The following is a 20,531-nucleotide window of genomic DNA, read 5'->3' on the forward strand; positions in this document are numbered from 1 at the left end:
AAACGTTTCTGGAAACTCAGCCAGTTTAGCAGCACCTGTGAAGAAAAAATCAGAATTAACGTATCAGGTCTGGTGATCCTTCCTCAAAAATGGTCATGGAAAAGTGTCTGACCCTATTCCTCCATTCTGAGGAAGGATCACCGGACCTGAAACATTAACTCTGACTTTTTCTTCACAGATGCTGCCAGGCCTGCTGAGCTTCCAGGAACTTCTGTTTTTGTTCCTAATTTACAGCACCGCAGTCCTTTTGGTTTTTATTTAATATAGTTAGAGACAGCAGAAAGAAATTTGGTTGAGTCACCACCGCAAAAGAAGTGGATACATGCCCTTGCATTTAGTGAAAAGCAGAAGTATGAAATTGTCTTGGGTTCTTTTTCACACATCTTTAGCTTTTCAGCTGACAAGAAATGGGAATTCTGGGTGAAGAATTGTGAGAATAAAATGCTAGTTTTCTCTAATTGCCACTAAAGACAAGAAGGTCTCCTGCGTGAGAACATGGAGCTGGATAACATATATACCAATCTGGAAAACTTGCATCATGATCAAAGGAAACAAGATATGAAACAGCAAAACCTAAAATCAGGTAAACATCAGTGATCTGGTCATGATTGTGCAGGTTACTCAGTCTTTGTTAATTAACTAGAAATAATTAACTTTCAGATCAATGAACAACAATGTAAACATCATTTCTCATTGTTTGAGACAAAGTATTGTCAAGTAATTCCACTTCAGAAACTGATGGATTTTAGAGCTGAACTGTGAAATAATGCAACAGGTTCAGACACTCTTCCATGACCATCCCTTCAACGATTTGTGTTTTTACAAAGCAATGAAATAAATTAATGGGTCAAAAAATAGTGTGACCACCTCTTTAACTGATGGTGCTGTTCACTCACATTGAAACCCATTAGGAACATTTTGAAATAAAGATGTTGAGAAGGGGATAGTGAAACATTGAAAAACTAATGAGAAGGAATGTCTATGATTGTTAAATGGTCGTTATTTATTGTACCAAGTAGATTACACAGTAACTGATATTTTGTATCTGTTCTTTTAACTACCTTGACATTTTGTCATTTCAATTCTTGCCCTGTTTCATATCTTTAAGCTGCTGTTAATGAATGTTTGTGAGCTGTACAAGGCATGTCCACTAATTCTAATATTTTAAAAATTCCAGCATTGACAATCACACTCAGTTTCTCCACCTCTTCTGCTCCAAATGGGAAAGGGTTTGTAGTCGCGTTTGCAAAGTGAGTCCCTCTTATTCCTTCAGTGATGACCTTCTCTTCCACTTTACAGAACATGGTGTTCGATCAACAGAGCCTGTCCGAGGAACATGGTCACATCTGGTCATCTACATTCTCCTGGCTCTCTCCATCCTACTGTCCCTGACAACGCTTACTGTTGCAGTGATACTGTGTAAGTGATGTGACATTTTAAACTGTGTTGTGATAGCAATTGACAAACATAATTTAAAGTTGTGCAAAAATTACAGATATTAATAACGTAACGGTGAAATGAGCCTGGGTGATGTGAGTGATGACGATGAAAGGAGAATTGGAATTTGGGCTCCACACAAAGCACTGCACCTTACCCACTGCCTTCCCACCGTCTGTGCCTCACCTCAGTCAGTAGCCCACATGTTGCCCTGATTCAGTATGGGTGAGATTATCCCTGCAGGCGTCCAGGAGGGGCAGTCATTGACACAGCCCTCTCAGACTCTAAAACCCAGATGGCATGATCTTAGAGGATCTCAATAATGGGAGCAGCTTCCTGGGAAACTCATCCCTTCCTTTTCTGAAGTATATAGATTACTACGCTTGCAGTGATTATAGGTTTAATACGTGTAGAGAGAGTGAATAGGATTTTACAGAATGCTTGTATGATGCTGAAATGTTTCAAGAACAAATACAGGTCACATTTTGATTCGGTATCACATAAGTGCAGATAAACTCATTGCAGAGCTGGTACAGACAACAATAGGCTGAATGGCTTCTTCTTGCACTCCAGCAATTTTTATAATTCAGCGATAATCTTTCTTCCTCAAGAAGGAATTTTGCCAGAAGTAAAGGGTTTTGCTAATCTTGAGAAATTTGATCAAATTTTTGTTCCTGTTTTAGGTTTTATTCTGTTCATTATTTCTTCCTGCTAAACAGAATATGGCTTTCTGTGAGAGACCGTCCCTTTGTGCGAGCTAGATAATGTTTCGATCCATCATCTATGGTTATATTGAATCATAGCGCTGGTTCGAAGGGCCCAATGGTCAACTCCAACACTTATTTTCTATGTTTCTATGTTCTTTTATATGTCTATAAAATTATGAGGGGCATAAATGGGGTAGACAGGAAGACATATTTCCCCTTAATGGCGGGAACAATGGCCGGGGTGTAAATTTAAGGTAAGGGGTGAAAGGTTCAGAGATTTGGGGAAGAAACTTTTCACCCAGAGGGTTATGGGAATCTGGAACTCACTGTCTGTGAGGATGGACAAGGCAGACACATTCATAAGATGTAAGAAGGATTTAGATGTACACTTTCAGTGCTAAGGTATTCAAGGCTTCGGGTCCCGTTCTGGAAAACGCTGTTAGAATAGTTAGTTTTTGACTGGCATCAGTACAATGGGCTGAAGGATACAGATCTCTGACTCTGTGACTCTAAATTTCAATGTTAAATCATGAATTGAAGCGGTAGTCTCTGAAATTGCCTGATTTGTTGTCTGATTATTGAGTGATTCCACTGACTGTGACTAGTGTATGGTCACATCGTGCTGGGAGACCTGTGATTGCTGGTCGAGCAGTTTCTCTGCCGTAGAATGTCAGTGATGTTCAGGATAACAGATTGTAGTGACACTCCAGCATGTCAAGCACATAATAAGTTCTATTGAAGCTGCCACAATAGAGTAACAGTGTTTTGTGTGTCTGTGTGTGTGCGTGAGAGAGAGAGTGTGCGTGCATCTGCGTGTTTATGTGAGTGTATGTGTGTATGTATTTGTGTGTGTGTCTGATGAGTATGTGTGTGAGTGCTTGTGTGTGAGAGACTGTATGTGTGAGAGAGAGAGAGAGAGAGAGAGAGAAAGAGAGAGTGTGTGTATGTGAGAGAGAGACAGTTGGCATGAGTGAGAGTCCCAGCGAGCCCACTGTGTCAGGGGGGAGACAGCCCAGTGTGTGGGGGTGGGGGAGAGAGCCTAGTGTGTGGTGGGGAGGGGGAGCCCAGTGTGGATGGGGGGAGAGTGATCCCAGTGTGGGACATGGCGGGGAGATTGAGCTCTAGTGTTGGGTGGGGGAGAGAGAGCCCAGTATGGGGCGTGGGCAAGATTGAGCTTAGTGTGGGGCATGGGGGGGCAGATTGAGCTCAGTGTGGGGTGTGGGGGGAGATTGAGCCCAGTGTGGGGTGTCAGGGGGAGATTGAGCCCAGTGTGTGGCATGCGGGAATTGTGCCCAGGGTGGGAGGAGAGTAAATTCTAAGGTGAGGCCAGCAAGGTAGACCCAGCAGCTAAATTTGCTGCAAGAGAAATGAAGATTTCATCATTAGCTGGGCCCGACACTTTCAGTGTGGAAGCAGAGGTGGGAGGGACCACCCAACAGTCTGATGTTGGTCAGAGATATTGGGAACTGCAGATGCTGGAGAATCCAAGATAACCAAGTGTGAAGCTGGATGAACACAGCAGGCCAAGCAGCATGTCAGGAGCACAAAAGCTGACGTTTCGGGCCTAGACCTTTCATCAGAGAGGGGGATGGGGAGAGGGTTCTGGAATAAATAGGGAGAGAGGGGGAGGCGGACCGAAGATGGAGAGGAGAGGACAGGTGGGGAGGTAGGGAGGGGATAGGTCAGTCCAGGGAAGCCGGACAGGTCAAGGAGGCAGGATGAGGTTAGTAGGTAGAAAATGGAGGTGCGGCTTGAGGTGGGACAAGGGATAGGTGAGAGGAAGAACTGGTTAGGGAGGCAGTGACAAGCTGGGCTGGTTTTGGGATGCAGTTGGGGGTGGGGGGAACGAGCTGAACCAGCCCAGCTTGTCCCCGCCTCACTAACCTGTTCTTCCTCTCACCTATCCCTTGTCCCACCTCAAGCCGCACCTCCATTTTCTACCTACTAACCTCATCCCGCCTCCTTGACCTGTCCGGCTTCCCTGGACTGACCTATCCCCTCCCTACCTCCCCACCTATACTCTCCTCTCCATCTTCGGTCCGCCTCCCCCTCTCTCCCTATTTATTCCAGAACCCTCTCCCCATCCCCCTCTCTGATGAAGGGTCGCGGCCCAAAACATCAGCTTTTGTGCTCCTGAGATGCTGCTTGGCCTGCTGTGTTCATCCAACTTCACACTTGGTTATCTTGTCTGATGTTGGTGTTGGTCAGATTGGGCAGTAGAAAAAGTGTATTGGTGCAGCAGTGAAAAATCGCTCCTCAGGATCAGGGACTTCTTTGTGAGTTGGGGTCTGGTGAAGTGGTGGTAATTGTGAGTCAGATCAGAAATTCAACACAGGCAGGTTTTATTTAAACTTTATCTTTTCATCTATGTATGAATATAGATAGATTGGAGAGTTGGGCAGATAAATGTCAGATGGAGTTTAATCCAGGCAATTGCCAGGTGATGCATTTGGAAAGATCTAATTCAAGAGCGAACCATAGAGTAAATGGAAAAGTCCTGGGGAAAATTGATATTCAGAGAGATCTGGGTATTCAGGTTCATCGTTCCCTGAAGGTTGCAACGCAGGTCAATCGGGTGGTCAAGAAGGCATATGGCATGCTTTCCTTCATCGGACGGGGTATTGAGTACAGAAGTTGACAGGTCATGTTACAGTTGTATAAGACTTTGGTTCGGCCACGTTTAGAGTACTGGGTACAGTTCTGGTTGCCACATTATCAAAAGGATGTAGATGCTTTGGAGAGGGTGCAGAAGAGGTTCACCAGGATGTTGCCTGGTGTGGAGGGTGCTAGCTATGAAGAGAGGTTGAGTAGCTTAGGATTATTTTCATTGGAAAGACGGAGATTGAGGGGGGACCTGATTGAGGTCTAGAAAATCATGACGGGTATAGACAAGGTGGATAGCAAGAAGCTTTTTCCCAGAGTGGGGGAGTCAATTACTCGGGGTCATGAGTTCAAAGTGAGAGGAGGAAAGAGTAAGGGAGATATGCGCGGAAAGTTCTTTACACAGTGGGTGGTGGGTGCCTGGATCGCGTTGCCAGCGGAGGTGGTAGATGCAGTCACGTTAGTGTCTTTTAAGATGTATTTAGACAGGTACATGGATGCGCAGGGAGCAAAGGGTTGCAGACCCTTAGAAAATAGATGATAGGCTTAGACAGGGGATCTCGATCGGCGCAGGCTTGGAGGGCCGAAGGGCCTGTTCCCGTGCTGTAATTTTCTCTGTTCTTTGTTCTTCCTCTTATTCATGAACATCCTGTCCTTGAAAGAAAGATATAAGATGGGGTGGATAGGGAGATCCTTTTTCCTAAGATGGTGACGGCGAGCACGAAGGGGCATAGCTTTAAATTGAGGGGTAAAAGATATAGGACAGATGTCAGTGGTGGTTTCTATATTCAGAGAGTAGTAAGGGAATGGAATGCTTTGCCTGTAACGGTAGTAGATTCGCCTACTTTAGGTACATTTAAGTCGTCATTGAATAAGCATTTGGACATACATGGAATAGTGTAGGTTTGATGGGCTTCAGATCAGTATGACAGGTCGGCACAACATCGAGGGCTGAAGGGCCTGTACTGTGCTGTAATGTTCTATGTTCTAACAGTCTTCCCATGTGATTTTCTCCCAGTGCGATATGAGAGATATTTAAAACTTTATGTGAATATGTGAACCATCATCTTGTTTCCTTTTCAGTTACACAGCTATTCAGTCCCATGAAAATGATAGAAACTGACTTCAAGATGGATCTTGCCCAATTGCAAACTAATGGTGAGTGGATCTGACTAATCACCATGTCTCCAATTCAGAGAATCCCCTAGTTTGTCTGAGGCTCTGGTCTTTTTCTCGACATTCACTCTGAGACTTGGGCTGAATCCTTTTCATTCGAGAGGATTGGTGATGATATAGAGGAGGATGGTCCAGTTTGTGTGACAATCACTGGAGTAAGCATTGGGTATTAAAGGTGTGGTTTGTGTCAGGAGCTAAAATCTAACTGTCAATCAGCACAGATACAATGCTGTATAATTTGTTCAGAATCAATTCTAGGCCATGATATGACAAATGAAATACTTCCATCTAGCCCATGATGTCCTGGTTAGAGTTTGCAGAGTTGTTTTGAGTGAATTATAAACATCCCGGATCACGCTTCAAAAATAGTAGGAACTGCCAATGCTGGAGAATCTGAGATAGCATGGTGTAGAGCTGGATGAACATAGCAGTCTAAGCAGCATCAGAGGTGCAGGAAGGTTGATGTTTCAGGTCGAGACCCTTCTTCAGAAATGGACCATGCTTCAATTGGGTTTGACGTCCGGTCCTTTGAAATTTCCACACGTTGTTTTGTGGTGTAATGTCAGGCCTTAATCCCCACCCTGTAGAGCCACGATGTGTCATAACCTCCCCTTTGTTCTCTCTCACTACCCCACTGTGTGACATTGCTGCCCCTCGCCTGCACCATCGGCAGTCACAGAACACAGGTGGGAGATACCAATGTTGTAGGTTCCCTGTGACAGTTTGACTGAATTGAAGCAAACAAATTCTAGAGCACAGGTCTTCATTGCTGCAGGTGTGATACTGTTGGCCCCTGTCGCCTTTGCTGCATTCTGTGCTCTCAGCTGTCCCTTAAAATCACATGGAGTGAATCGGATTAGTTGAAGGTGGACCTGTGTGACGCTGGGTCTGTTGCGAGCTGGCCGAATTGGTACATCAGGGTAAAGATTATTGTGAAATCCTCAGCTTTGCATTTTGAATTTACATTGCATGTATTTGGGCTGCTCCAGTGTTCAGGATGGGTGCATTACTGGCTTGATCCTCATCACAACCCAACGCTGAATGTGGGTGGCCTGCAGACCTTGGCAACATTTCGCTTCTTTGGGAACGCTTAGCTCTACCAATAGCGAACTGTGTCTCCTGTGCAGACTTCATGTAGTTCTCTGCTCCTCATCGATTGAGTAACTCTATTGGTTCATGTGATGAAAACTGTCAATCAGGTTAAAAGTGATAACACCAGCAGCACAACAGAGCAAATGCATTCTGTGTGTGTGTGTGTGTGTGTGTGTAGCTTGTAAACCCAGAGCAGAATCATTAGCAGGCAAAGTCATAACATCGTGCGCACACAGCACATGGGTTAGTTAAGGACAAGAAACTTGTACAACAATCTTGCTAATTACTTTTCTCCATGTTGGATATGAGAGATATGTAAAACTTGATGCTAATGTCTGAATAATCATCATGTTTCCTTTTCAGTTACTGAGCTATTCAGTCACATGAAAATGGTAGAAACTGGCTTCAAGATGGATCTTGCAGAATTACAAAGGAACGGTGAGTGGATCTGACCGATCACCACATCTCCAATTCAGAGAGTTCCTCAATTTGTCTTAGGCTCTGGTCATTCTCTTGACACTCACTCTGAGGCTGAGCTGAATCGTTTTGATTCAGGAGGGTTGGTGCTCCACCTGTCGATGATATAAAGGGGGGATGGTCCTGTTTGTGTGACAGTCACTGGGGGGAGTAAGCATTGGGTATTCATAGGATTTCACAGAATCCCTACAGTATAGAAACAGGCCCTTCGGCCCAACAAGTCCACATCGATCCTCAGAACACCCACCCAAACCCAACCCCCTATAACCCATCTAATCTACACATTCCTGAACACTACGGGCAATTTAGCATGGACAATCCACCTAACTTGTACAGCTTTGGACTGTGGGAAGAAACTGGAGCACCCCGAGGAATCCCAAGCTGACACTGGGAGAATGTGCAAACTCCACACAGTCGCCCAAGGGTGGAAGTGAACCCGCATCCCTGGTGCATTGAGGCAGCGGTGTGAACCACCGTGCCACACAAAAAAAAATTGCCACCTTTTCTCTCTCCACAGATGTTTCTTCACATTTTGAATATTTGCAGGGTTGGATGTCACGAACTAAAATTTTACTTTCAATCAACAAGTTACGTTGGTGTGTATTTTGTTCCAGTCTGACAATAGGCAATGAAATGACAAATGCATTATTTCCATCTAACCAATGTTGTCCTGGTCAGAGTTTGTTGAGTTTCTTAGAGTGAGTTGTAACCCCCCTTGACTATGCTTCAGCTGGGTTTGACGCCTGGGCCACCATTGCCCTGTGGTGTAATGTCAGGCCTTAATCCCCACCCTGTAGAGCCACCATGTGTCATCACCTTCCCTTCATTCTGTCTCACTACCCCACTGTGTGACATTGCTGCCCCTTGCCTGCACCATCAGCAGTCACAGAACGCAGGTAGGAGATACCAATGTTGTAGCTTCCCTGTGATAGTTTGACTTCATTGAAGCAAACAAATTCTCGAGCACAGGTCTTCATTGCTGCAGGTGTGATACTGTTGGCCCCTGTCACCTTTGCTGTATTGAGTGCTCTCAGCTGTCTCTTAAAATCACATGGAGTGAACTGGATTAGGTGAAGACGGACCTGTGTGATGCTGGATCTGTTGCGAGGTGACCCAATCAGTACATCAGGGTAAAGATTGTTGTGAAATTCTCAGTCTTGCATTTGGAATTCACATTGTATGTATTTGGGCTGCTCCAGTGTTTAGAATGGGGGTACTATTGGCTTGTCCCTCATCACAACCCAACACTGAATACGGGTGGCCTGCAGGCCTTGACAACATATCTCTTTTTTGGGAACACTTAGTTCTCTCAACAGCGAAAAAGCTTCTGCAGTTAAAGCTTCATGTAGTTCCCCGCTTCTCATCAATTGGTTAAGTCTGTTGGTTAGTAAATTGAAAACTGTCAATCTGGTTATAAGTTAAAAAGCAAGCAGCACAACTGAGCAACTGCATTGTGTGTGTTTGGAGTTTGTAAACCCAGAGCAGAATCATTAGCAGTTAGAGTCACAACATTGTGTACTCACAGCACATGAGGCCATTAAGGGCAAAATAAACCTACAACAGTCTGACCATGTGATTTTCTCCCTGTTGGATACGAGAGGCATATTAAACTTTATGCAAATGTGTCAATTATCATCTTGTTTCCTTTTCAGTCATGAAAATGCTAGAAACTGACTTTATATGGATCTTGCCCAATTGCAAATTAACGATGAGTGGGTCTGACCGATCACCATGTCTCCAATTCAGAGAATTCCTCAATTTGTCTGAGGCCCTGGCCATTCTCTTGACACTGGCTCTGGGGCTCGGCTGAATCCTTTTGATTCAGGAGGATTTGATGATATAGAGGAGGATGGTCCTGTTTGTGTGACAGTCACTGGAGTAATTATGGGTTTGGTTTTATGTCAGGAGCTAAAATTTTACTGTCAATCAGCACAGACACTATGTTGCATCATTTGTTCCAGTCTGATTCTAGGTAGTGAAATGACAAATGAACTACTTCCAACTAGCCCATGGTGTCCTGGTTAGAGTGTCATAAGTTGCTTAGAGTGATTTGTAAACCTCTTGGACTGTGTCTCAGCTGGGCAGGAGCCCTGGGCCTTTGAAATTTCCACATATTGCCTTGTGGTGTAATATCAGGCCTTAATCTCCACCCTGTAGAGCAATTATGTGTCATCACCTTCCCTTCATTGTGTTTCACTACCCCACTGTGTGACATTACTGCCCATTGTCTGCACCATCAACCGTCACAGAACACAGGTAGGAGATCTCAATGTGGTAGCTTTCCTGTGACAGTTTGACTTAATTGAAGCAAACAAATTCTGAAACACAGGACCTCACTTCCACATGGAAAATAGTAACAGAAATAGGCCATTCGGCCCTTGAGCTCAGTTCTGTCATTCAATATGATCATGGTTGTTTTTCTCTTGCAATCCCTGCTTTCTCTCCATCCCCCTTACAGTCTTTAATGTCAAAAAAATGTATCAATGTTATTGTGACTGTAATGCGGGCACCAGGTGGGCCTACGAAAATATGAGTTCCCAGACTGGGGCTGTTAACCTGGACCAAACATTCAGTCCTGGATGACAGATATGAACAGAAGTGTCAGAGGTTCTGTTCACTCTGAGGGATAGCTCTGAGGAAGCTGGACCAGTGTTCAGTGGTATGCATACATAAATAAAAAGAAATTTGATGCTGGGCTACTGGCCTGTGGGGTTATTTCAGTGGTGGCAAAAGGGAATAAGAGACAAGTCTGAAGACATTCATTCGGAACATTCATATTTGAGTTGCTTTATGCATTTAAGACATCATGCTGTGATTTGGGAAACTTGATTTGTTCAATCCCGCTGTCAATGCTGGGCCCAATATGTCGAAAGAATGTGCTACTTTTCCAGCCAAATAACATGAGGGCAGACAAAAAGCAATGAGGAATTCCCCTGACATCTTGTGGACTCACAGTTTATTTGGTCATCAGGAGCCTGCCATTCTCTCAGGCACCAATTACGAAAAAATTTCAAGAGAGAACGGATTTAGTTGAGGAATATTATGACCCCTTGCCTCCTCTAATTCTGAGACCCTTTCAGTTTTGCTCAGCAGTTTAAGAATCAGGGGAATCCAAATTGAGATTTTTGACGAGTTTAAGATGATGTAATTGACTTTATTGGTCAGTACACTGAATATTGGACTTAGGAGGTCGCGCCGCGTGTGTACAGCACAACTGGTTAGGTCACTATTAGGATAATGCGTGCAATTCTGGTTTCTCTGCCATGGGAAGGATGTCATAGAACATAGAACATTACAGCACAGTACAGGCCCTTCGGCCCATGATGTTGTGCCGACCTGTCATACCGATCTGAAGCCCATCTAACCTACACTATTCCATGTACGTCCATATGCTTATCCAATGATGACTTAAGTGTACTTAAAGTTGCCGAATCTACTGCTGTTGCAGGCAAAGCGTTCCATACCCTTACTACTCTCAGAGTAAACAAACTACCTCTGACATCTGTCCTATATCTTTCACCCCTCAATTTAAAGCTATGGCCCCTCGTGCTCGCCGTCACCATCCGAGGAAAAAGGCTCTCCCCATCCACCCTATCTAACCCTCTGATTATTTTATGTCTCAATTAAGTCACCTCTCAACCTACTTCTCTCTAACGAAAACAGCCTCAAGTCCCTCAGCCTTTCCTCGTAAGACCTTCCCTCCATACCAGGCAACATCCTAGTAAATCTCCTCTGCACACTTTCCAAAGCTTCCACATCCTTCTTATAATGTGGTGACCAGAACTGTACGCAATACTCCAAGTCCGGCCGCACCAGAGTTTTGTACAGCTGCAGCATAACCTCTTGGTTCCGGAACTTGATCCCTCTATTAATAAAAGCTAAAACACTGTATGCCTTCTTAACAGCCCTGTCAACCTGGGTGGCAACTTTCAAAGATCTGTGTACATGGACGCCGAGATCTCTCTGCTCATCTACACTGCTAAGAATCTTACCATTAGCCCAGTACTTTGCCTTCCGGTTACTGCAACCAAAGTGCATCACCTCACACTTGTCTACATTAAACTCCATTTGCCACCTCTCAGCCCAGCTCTGCAGCTTATCTATGAATCTCTGCAACCTACAGCATCCTTCGTCACTATCCACAACTCCACCAACCTTAGTGTTGTCTGCAAATTTACTAACCCATCCTTCTACGCCCTCATCCAGGTCATTTATAAAAATGACAAACAGCAGTGGACTCATCACCGACCCTTGCGGTACACCACTAGTAACTGGTCTCCAGGATGAATATTTCCCAACAACTACCACCCTCTGTCTTCTTTCAGCAACCCAATTTCCAATCCAAGTTGCTATATCTCCCACAATCCCATTCCTCCGCATTTTGTACAATAGCCTACTGTGGGGAACCTTATCGAACACCTTGCTGAAATCCATATACACCACATCAACCGGTTTACTCTCATCTACCTGTTTGGTCGCCTTCTCAAAGAACTCAATAAGGTTTGTGAGGCACAACCTACCCTTCACAAAACCGTGCTGACTATCCCTAATCAACTTATTATTTTCTAGATGATTATAAATCCTATCCCTTATAGCCTTTTCCAACACTTTACCAACAACTGAGGTAAGGCTCACTGATTTGTAATTACCAGGGTTGTCTCTACTCCACTTCTTGAACATGGGAACCACATTTGCTATCCTCCAGTCATCTGGTACTATTCCTATAGACAATGACGAGTTAAAGATCAATGCCAAAGGCTCGGCAATCTCCTCCCTGGCTTCCCAGAGGATCCTAGGATAAATCCCATCTGGCCCAGGGGACTTATCTATCTTCACCCTCTGTTGGATTTCTAATACCTCTTCCTTGTGAACCTCAATCCCACCTAGTCTAGTAGCCTGTATCTCAGTATTCTCGTTGACATCATTGTCATTTTCTAGAATGAATACTATTGAAAAATATTCATTTAGTGCTTCCCCTATATCCTCTGACTCCACACACAACCTCCCACTACTATCCTTGATTGGGCCTAATCTTACTTTCGTCATTCGTTTATTCCTTAAATACCTATAGAAAGCCTTAGGATTTATTCTGATCCTATCCACCAACAACTTCTCATGTCTCCTCCTGGCTCTTCTGAGCTCTCTCTTTAGGTCTTTCCTGGCTACCTCGTAGCCCTCAAGCGCCGTAACTGAGCCTTCACATCTCATCCTAACACAAGCCTTCTTCTTCCTCTTGACCAGAGCTTCCACCTCCTTCGTAAACCACGGCTCCTGCACTCTACAGCTCCCTCCCTGCCTGACAGGTACATACTTATCTAGGACACACAGGAGCTTTTCCTTGGATAGGCTCCACATTTCTACTGTGCCCATCCCCTACAGTTTCCTTCCCCATCCTATGCTCCCTAAATCCTGCCTAATCTCATCATAATTGCCTTTCCCCCAGCTATAACTCTTTCCCAGTGGTATACGCCTATCCCTTTCCATCACTAAAGTAAACATAACAGAATTGCGATCGCTATCACCAAAGTGCTCACCTACTTCCAAATCTAACACCTGGCCGGGCTCATTACCCAGTACCAAATCTAATGTGGCTTCGCCCCTTGTTGGCCTAGCTATATACTGTGTCAGGAAGCCCTCCTGCACACACTGGACAAAAACTGACCCATCTATAGTACTCGAACTATAGTGTTCCCAGTCAATATTTGGAAAGTTGAAGTCCCTCATGACGACTAACCTGTCTCTCTCACTCCTATCGAGAATCATCTTTGTTATCCTTTCCTCTACATATCTGGAACTATTCGGAAGCCTATAGAAAACTCCCAACAGGGTGACCTCTCCTTTCCTGCTTCTAACCTCAGCCCATACTACCTCAGTTGACAAGTCCCAAACATCCTTTCTGCAACTGTAATACTGTCCTTGACCAACAATGCCACACCTCCTCCACTTTTACCATCTTCTCTGTTCTTACTGAAACATCTAAATCCCAGACCCTGCAACAACCATTCCTGTCACTGCTCTATCCACGTCTCCGAAATGGCCACAACATCGAAGTCCCAGGTTCTAACCCATGCTGCAAGTTCACCCACCTTATTTCAGACACTCCTGGCGTTGAAGTAGACTCACTTCAAACCAACTTCTTGCTTGCCAGTGCCATCTTGCTTCCCTGAAACTTTATTTTGGACCTCCCTTCTTTCAACATTTTCTATACTCGAATGACAATTTTGGTTCCGATCCCCCTGCTGAATTAGTTTAAACCCACCCGAAACGCCTTAGCAAATTTCTCCCCCCAGGATATCAGTACCCCTCTGGTTCAGGTGAAGACCATCCTGCTTGTAGAGGTCCCACCTACCCCAGAAAGAGTCCCAATTACCCAAGAATCCAAGACCCTCCCTTCTGCACCATCCCTGTACCCACGTGTTCAACTCCTCTCTCTCCCTATTCCTGGCCTCACTAGCACGTGGCACAGGCAACAAACCAGAGACAACAACTCTGTTGGTCCTAGCTCTAAGCTTCCATCTTAGCTCCCTGAATTTCTGCCTTAAATCGCCATCTCTCTTCCTACCTATGTATTGGTACCAATGTGGAGCACGACTTGGGGCTGCTCACCCTCCCCCTTAAGGATCCCAAAAACACGATCAGAGACATCACGCATCCTGGCACCTGGGAGGCAACACACCAACAGTGAGTCTCTCTCGTCCCCACAGAACCTCCTATATGTCCCCCTAACTATGAAGTCCCCAATGACTAATGCTCTGCTCCTCTTCCCTTTTCCCTTCTGAGCAGCAGGGACAGACTCTGTGCCAGAGACCTGTGCCCCACTGCTTTCCCCTGGTAAGTTCCCCCCCCCCCACCAACAGTATCCAAAACAGTATACTTATTGTTGCAGGGAATGGCCACAGGGGATCCCTGCACTGCCTGCCGGTTCCCTTTCCGTCCCCGACCGTAACCCATCTGCCTTTTTCTTGTACCTGAGGAACGACTACCTCCCTGTAACTCCTCTCAATAACCCCCTCTGCCTCCCAAATGATCCGAAGTTCATCCAGCTCCAGCTCCAGTTCCCTAATGCGGTTTTCAAGGAGCTGGAGTTGGGTGCACTTCCCGCAGATGTAGTCAGCAGGGACACTAGTGGTGACCCTTACCTCCCATGTTCTGCAGGAGGAACATTCAACTGCCCTGACCTCCGTTCCCATTATTCTAAATTCCCAAAGAGACTATTAAAAAATAAAGAATAAAAAATAAACTTGTTACCTTACCAATCAGGTGCACAGAACTTTTTTTTTGGTGAGAGGAGGAGGATGGGTGGGAGACACTACCCGAGTAGTGTTTCGGGTAAAACAACCACACAAATATATTACCTCACTCACTCAGCAGTCCCGTGTCCGCTCCTGCTCAGCGTACCTCCAGCTATTCATGAGGTAAGCTTTTTATAGATTCAAAAACAGTGACTCACCGGCTTCCCGACAGGCCCCTGGTCCAAGCTCTCGCTCACGCTGACGCTGCAACCAGAAATGGAAGGCACCGACACTCGTGAAACTTGCAAAGGTTTGGAAAAGATTTACAAAGATGTTGCTGGGGTGGAGGTTTGAGCTATAGGGATAAACTGAATAAGCTGGGGGAGATTCCCTGGAGTCTCAGACGCTGAGGGATGATATTGTGGATGTTTATAAAATAATGAGTGGCATGGATAGCGTAATTCGACAAGGTCTTTAACCTGGGGAGAAGCCAAAACTGAAGGGGAAAGTTTTAATGTGAGAGGGCCAAGATTAAAAAGGGACCCAAGGGGCAACTTTTCAGGAAGTGGGTGATGCAAGTATGGAGTGAGCTGACAGAGGAGGCGGAGGAGGCTGGTATAAGTCCGAAATGTAAAAGGCACCTGGATGGGTACATGAATAGGAAGGGTTTAGAGAGATTTGGGCTAAATGCCGGCAAATGGGGCTAGATTTATTTCGAATACCTGGTCGACATGGATGAGTTGGATCAAAGGATCTGTTCCCATGCTGTATATCTCTGTGACTCTATGACTGGCAGAGGATTGTGACTTTGTTTTAACCCTTAATGAGTTGTTGAGAGCCCATTTGGTATGTGGGATTAATTGTGTAACCATGCAAAAGCATCTACTAGCTGAGGTCCAATTGGACTTCACATGGATTTTGTCATTAGATAATGCAGCAAGTGGAGCAGAAGAGTTTCAGGGTAAAGCGATGGAACTGGACATTCTCACCAGTCTGACTCAGCTTAGGGAGCACTACTTGAGTGAAGGGAATTGTATAGCCTCATTAGGATATGTCCTGAACAGACACAATCTAGGTCAGCCCACAAGAAAACCCCAGAAGCATCTTGGCCAGATGGCTCACATATTCTCCAGGATCTGGGCTGCCAAACCAATACTGTTGTTACCATTATGTAGACTCAAGTCAGCCAAAGAGTCTCTGTGTGCCTAAATTGAGCGAGAGGCCAGTATCCAGGACAGCATGTGCCCTGGAAAGCACACCAACATCTGGCTTAAATAGTTGGCCATTTAACTGGATGACATGCTAGTATCAGGGAAAGCCAACAAGGAGCACTTTGAGAACTTAAACATCATCTTAGATAATTGGCCAATGTGCATGTATGCCTTCAACGGGAAAAATACATGTCCCAGGCACTCCACATGGCCTGCTAGTGCTTCAGAGTCGACAAGACCAGGTTGCACCAGTTGGAAGATAAAGTGAGGGCTAACAAAGATTCCCTCGGTCCCAAATCTATACTGGAGCTTAGGTCTTTCCTTGGATTGGGGTACTAATGCAGAAAGTTCAAACGAACCCAATCTCCATCCTGGCACACTTACATCGGCTGTTCAAAGAGGGTCAGCCTTGGAAGTGGTCTTGCAGCCAAAACATAACCACCAGTGAGATCCTGTGTCCACACAAGGTGCCTCCCTGTACAGTATCATCAGTTGGCTCACAGATGGAGTAATGGAAAGGAACACCCAAAAACGAACTCTTTCCAGAATTTGGCTGATGCAGAGTGCAAATATGGCCTGATGGAGAAGGGAGGTTTAGTGGTCATCTTTGGTTTGAGAAAATTCCATCAATATGTTCACAGACATAAATTTTTAACAGATACGGACCTCAAACGCTTACAAGCCTACTCAAAGATGATAATGTAAATCCGCCTCCCCCCACCATAACGTCAGTTTGAATTCAATACTGGACTCTCATTCTTAGCACATTCAATTACAAGTTGGAACCCTGTCCAGGAGGCCAAGTAGCAAATATGGATGCCTTGAGCCACCTCCTGCTGGCAGATACACCATCGGTGGTGCTGCCTCTGCAAGAGTTGGAAATGGTTTTAAACTTTCTGAACAACCTTCCGGTCACTGCTGACAATATCAGACTGTGGACACAAAAAGTCCAGTCTTTGCAAAACTAAAACAGTTGATGTTAGTTGGGGAAGCAAAAAGGCCATCGGGACTAGAACAGAAACCGTTCTGGGCCCAGAGAGACCAGATCCCTGTCAAAGGTGGTATTTTATTAGTGAGTAAGAGCGATTGTTCCAGGCAAGGTTCACCACCAGATACTGGCTGAAATTGACCAGGGTCATCCAGGGGTGTCCAAAATGAAGATGTTGGTGAGGTGTTATGCCTGGTGGACAGGACTCGATACAGAAATAGCCTCATTGGTGGGGCAGTGCCCAGAGTTCCAACAAAGACAAAGATTTGCACCAGCAGCTACCCCACATTCATGGAAATGGCCTGGACATCATTATACATTGACCATACTGGCCTTTTCTTGGGCTCAATGTCCTTAGTCATTGTGAACACCCACTCATTGTGGTTGGGTGTGCATCGAGTTCATTCAGCTAACACGAGAAAAAGGTGCAAGCATCCTTTGCGATGCATGGTCTCCTGGAAGAGTTGGTCATAGACAATGGGCCATCCTTTGTCATCAGGGAATTTAAGTCGAATGGCATTAAACATCTAAGGACAACTATATAGCATCCATCATCCACTGACAGAAAGAATCGTCCCACCTTTGAAGACATGCTCAAAGAGATGGCCCACAGCTCCACTCGATACCAAGCTGTTCCAATTGCCATTTGATTATCTGATCACCCGTCCTGCAACTGCAGGAACAGCTCCAGCAGAGTTTCTCATGGGAAGAACACTCCGCACCATGTTAATTCTGATCAACCTGAACCTGGTGAAACAGTATCAGGAATGTCAATGCTGGGCACAAGACTCTTCTAAGTGAGAGAAACAGTTTACTTCGGGGGACAATGTTTGGTACTGAAACCACAGAAATAGCCCTACACAGAGATACAACATGAGGTCAGGTCCTGCGAGGTACAAATTTACGGTGAGAGAGGTGGTATTGAACAAGCAAGTGCGCCACAGGCAGAAGCAAATCATTTCTGGCCCATCAGACCATCCCAGAAAGGTTGTCAGAATCTATAGGTTCTCCCTATCCACCAAACGAGAAAGAACCTACATAGTCTGAGATGGACACATGGATGTTACACATGCGAAACCTCATTCTTCTAAAATGTTTCAGGCGCAAGAGGTGGGCTACAGACCGGTATACACCACCCATATCTGAGGCTGAACCAGCGCAAAAACACCCCAGGAGAAGTTACAAGTGAAAGAATAAGCCTATGTCCCTGGAATTAAATGGGGTGAGATGTCATCAGAGGTGGGGGGCCAGCCGGTGAAGCTCAGAATATGAATTCCCTGATTTGGGCTGTTAATCTGGGCCAGTCAGGGAGCCCTGGCTGACAGATATAAACAGGAGTGTCAGATGTTCTGTTCATTGTGAGAGCTGGCTCTGAGGAACCTGGACCAGTGCTGAGTGCTATATGTGTATAAATAAATGGTGACTTGGTGACGGAATATTGACCTATATGGAGGTATTTCAAATGTCTTTCTTGAACATTTTCAGTGACCGATCTCGGCAGCCTTCTGTGATAGCATGTATCACAGATTGACTGGCCTCTGAGTGAAGAAATGTTTCCACATCTCAGTCATAAATGGTCTACCCTGTAACCTGAGACTGTGCTCCCTGGTTCTAGACTCCCCAACCAGGGTAAACATTCTTTCAACATCTAGTCTTCCATTCCAGTCAGAATTGTACACATTTCAACCACATCCCATGTCATCATTCTAAACTCGAGTGAATGCATGTCCTGTTGAACCAATCTCTCCTTTTAGGATAGCCTTGCCATCCTCAGCACTTTGCAAAACATTAATCATTCCTTATGTGAACATATGAAAACTTTGTGTTCTAATCATGTACATCACATTTCAAAGAATCAAAATTGGAACAGAGAGGAAGGCAGTCACTTTTTGCAGATTTTTCTTTCCTGACTCAGGCCATAAGCATCTGGTACAGAATGGTGATGATGATCTCTTGGAGAAGGACCATCATGTGGTCTCAATTGTTGTTCCTCTTTCATTTCCAGGATTATCTGAGAAGACAAGCAGTTCACTCAGTGAACTTAGGAATGACATTTCTCAGCTGAAGGAGAGTAAGTTTAAAATTGTTACAGTGACCTTTAACTTTCAAGTATTTCAAGTGAAAACTGTCAGAGTGGTAAACTCTGGGATTAAATGGTTTATTAATACAGCACAGCTAGTTTTTGGCAGCTTTTCATGCAAAATATACTTTTATGTTGTGTGATTGTATCAGTAAATGATTTACCCCCTTTCTCTATTCCTGAATGGAAGCTTTAGTTGTGCAGATTTTAATGTTCCTCACCCTGAACCACAAACTCTTGAGTTTGAGTTCCACTCCAGGATTTTATGGCCTTGGAAGGTGCAGACTGTAATAGGTTGTTGATAGAAGTAATCACCTTCTAAGTGTGGCTTACAGAGATACTGAGTCATTTGGCAAAGTTACCAACAACCCTCAAATCCATCTGAGGCATCTACATCAGGCAGTCAGAGCACATGAAAAGCTTGATGTGGAGCAGTGCCCCAAAACCTGTTGCTTCTGGCTTCTTCAGGCTGTTTTGGGACAAACAAGCGAATGGGCCGCAGATGTAAGAAGGGAAGGGAGGGGTAGTGTTTGAGGAGGTGGAATGGATGGTGGGGGGAGTGTGTGGAAAGGGGATTGCATGGAAGGGGACTGTGAGGAGGTGGTCATGTGTAGAGGAGGGAGTGTGTGAAGAAGGATGAGTATGTGGAGCAGGGTGTGTGAAGAGTGGGGAGTGTGTGGAGGGGGTAGTGTGTGAGGAAGGGGAGTGTGTGCAGTGGGGTGTGTTTTAATTCCTTCCCCCACAGCAACCCCTCAGTTCTTTGACACTTTTCCAACAGCAGAGGCAAGTGGCTGATTGATCCCAGCACTGAGCAAATGGGTTTGGAGAGACGACCAGAAGCAACATTTGTTCATTCCAAATTGAAGAGGTTTCTGACATCATCCCATCTCGAGCTGACAATGGCATCAGAGGATAGCTAATCACAATCAACCACATGCCTCCTCAGCTATCACTCACCACTTGTTTCAGTGGTACTGCTGGGAGTTTTCCAACTGCCAAACGGCCCCATTAACAATTTTGGTTGTCCAGTGGTGGCCTTTCATGGCCAATTTGGAAAAACAATGGTGTTATTAACCACACAATCCATGGCGTGTTGCTGGGTGACCACAACTGGCTAAGATCAGGGCTTTGCTAATGACCAGAAACCAGGAATCCAGAGAGGGTCAGGTCAATTTTTGCACACATTAGTTTCATTCTGCCTGAAAGAAGATGCATCAGAGTGTCCGTCCATCTTTCCCTACTGTCGAACATTGCCTTGTCAACTGATTCTGGTTTCATCAGTGTCTACAGGAAATGAAAATCAATCACCAGGACATCGTTATGAATAATCTTTTTGAAAATTCAGCTGTGAAATCATTTAAATTATGCCTTTTGCATTTTCTTCGAACTGACTGATCTATGTTGACGTTTAAGCTTCGTTTTAGACATCTCTCAGCCTTAGGTCACCTCCCTGTTTCGATGTACCCTCTATTCCTCTCCCCCAGATGTGCTCATCTGTTTTCACTGATAATGTATCTTTGACATCTGCCA

The 20,531-nt window shown here is 45.0% G+C and overlaps 1 protein-coding gene across 1 annotated transcript in view; it reads left to right on the forward strand.

The window, feature by feature from the left end:
* The first annotated feature begins 483 nt into the window (after window positions 1-483).
* LOC132206321 (hepatic lectin-like) overlaps window positions 484-20,531 on the forward strand; it is a 34,963-nt gene continuing 14,915 nt past the window's right edge. The window contains exons 1-5 of the mRNA XM_059639943.1: window positions 484-583; window positions 1,300-1,419; window positions 5,829-5,903; window positions 7,377-7,451; window positions 18,927-18,992. Of these exons, the coding sequence (XP_059495926.1) occupies window positions 496-583; window positions 1,300-1,419; window positions 5,829-5,903; window positions 7,377-7,451; window positions 18,927-18,992 (424 nt within the window). The 5' untranslated portion in view covers window positions 484-495. The remainder of the gene's footprint in view (window positions 584-1,299; window positions 1,420-5,828; window positions 5,904-7,376; window positions 7,452-18,926; window positions 18,993-20,531) is intronic.

This window comes from Stegostoma tigrinum, chromosome 35 (genome assembly GCF_030684315.1).
Source record: "Stegostoma tigrinum isolate sSteTig4 chromosome 35, sSteTig4.hap1, whole genome shotgun sequence".
NCBI lineage: Eukaryota > Metazoa > Chordata > Chondrichthyes > Orectolobiformes > Stegostomatidae > Stegostoma > Stegostoma tigrinum.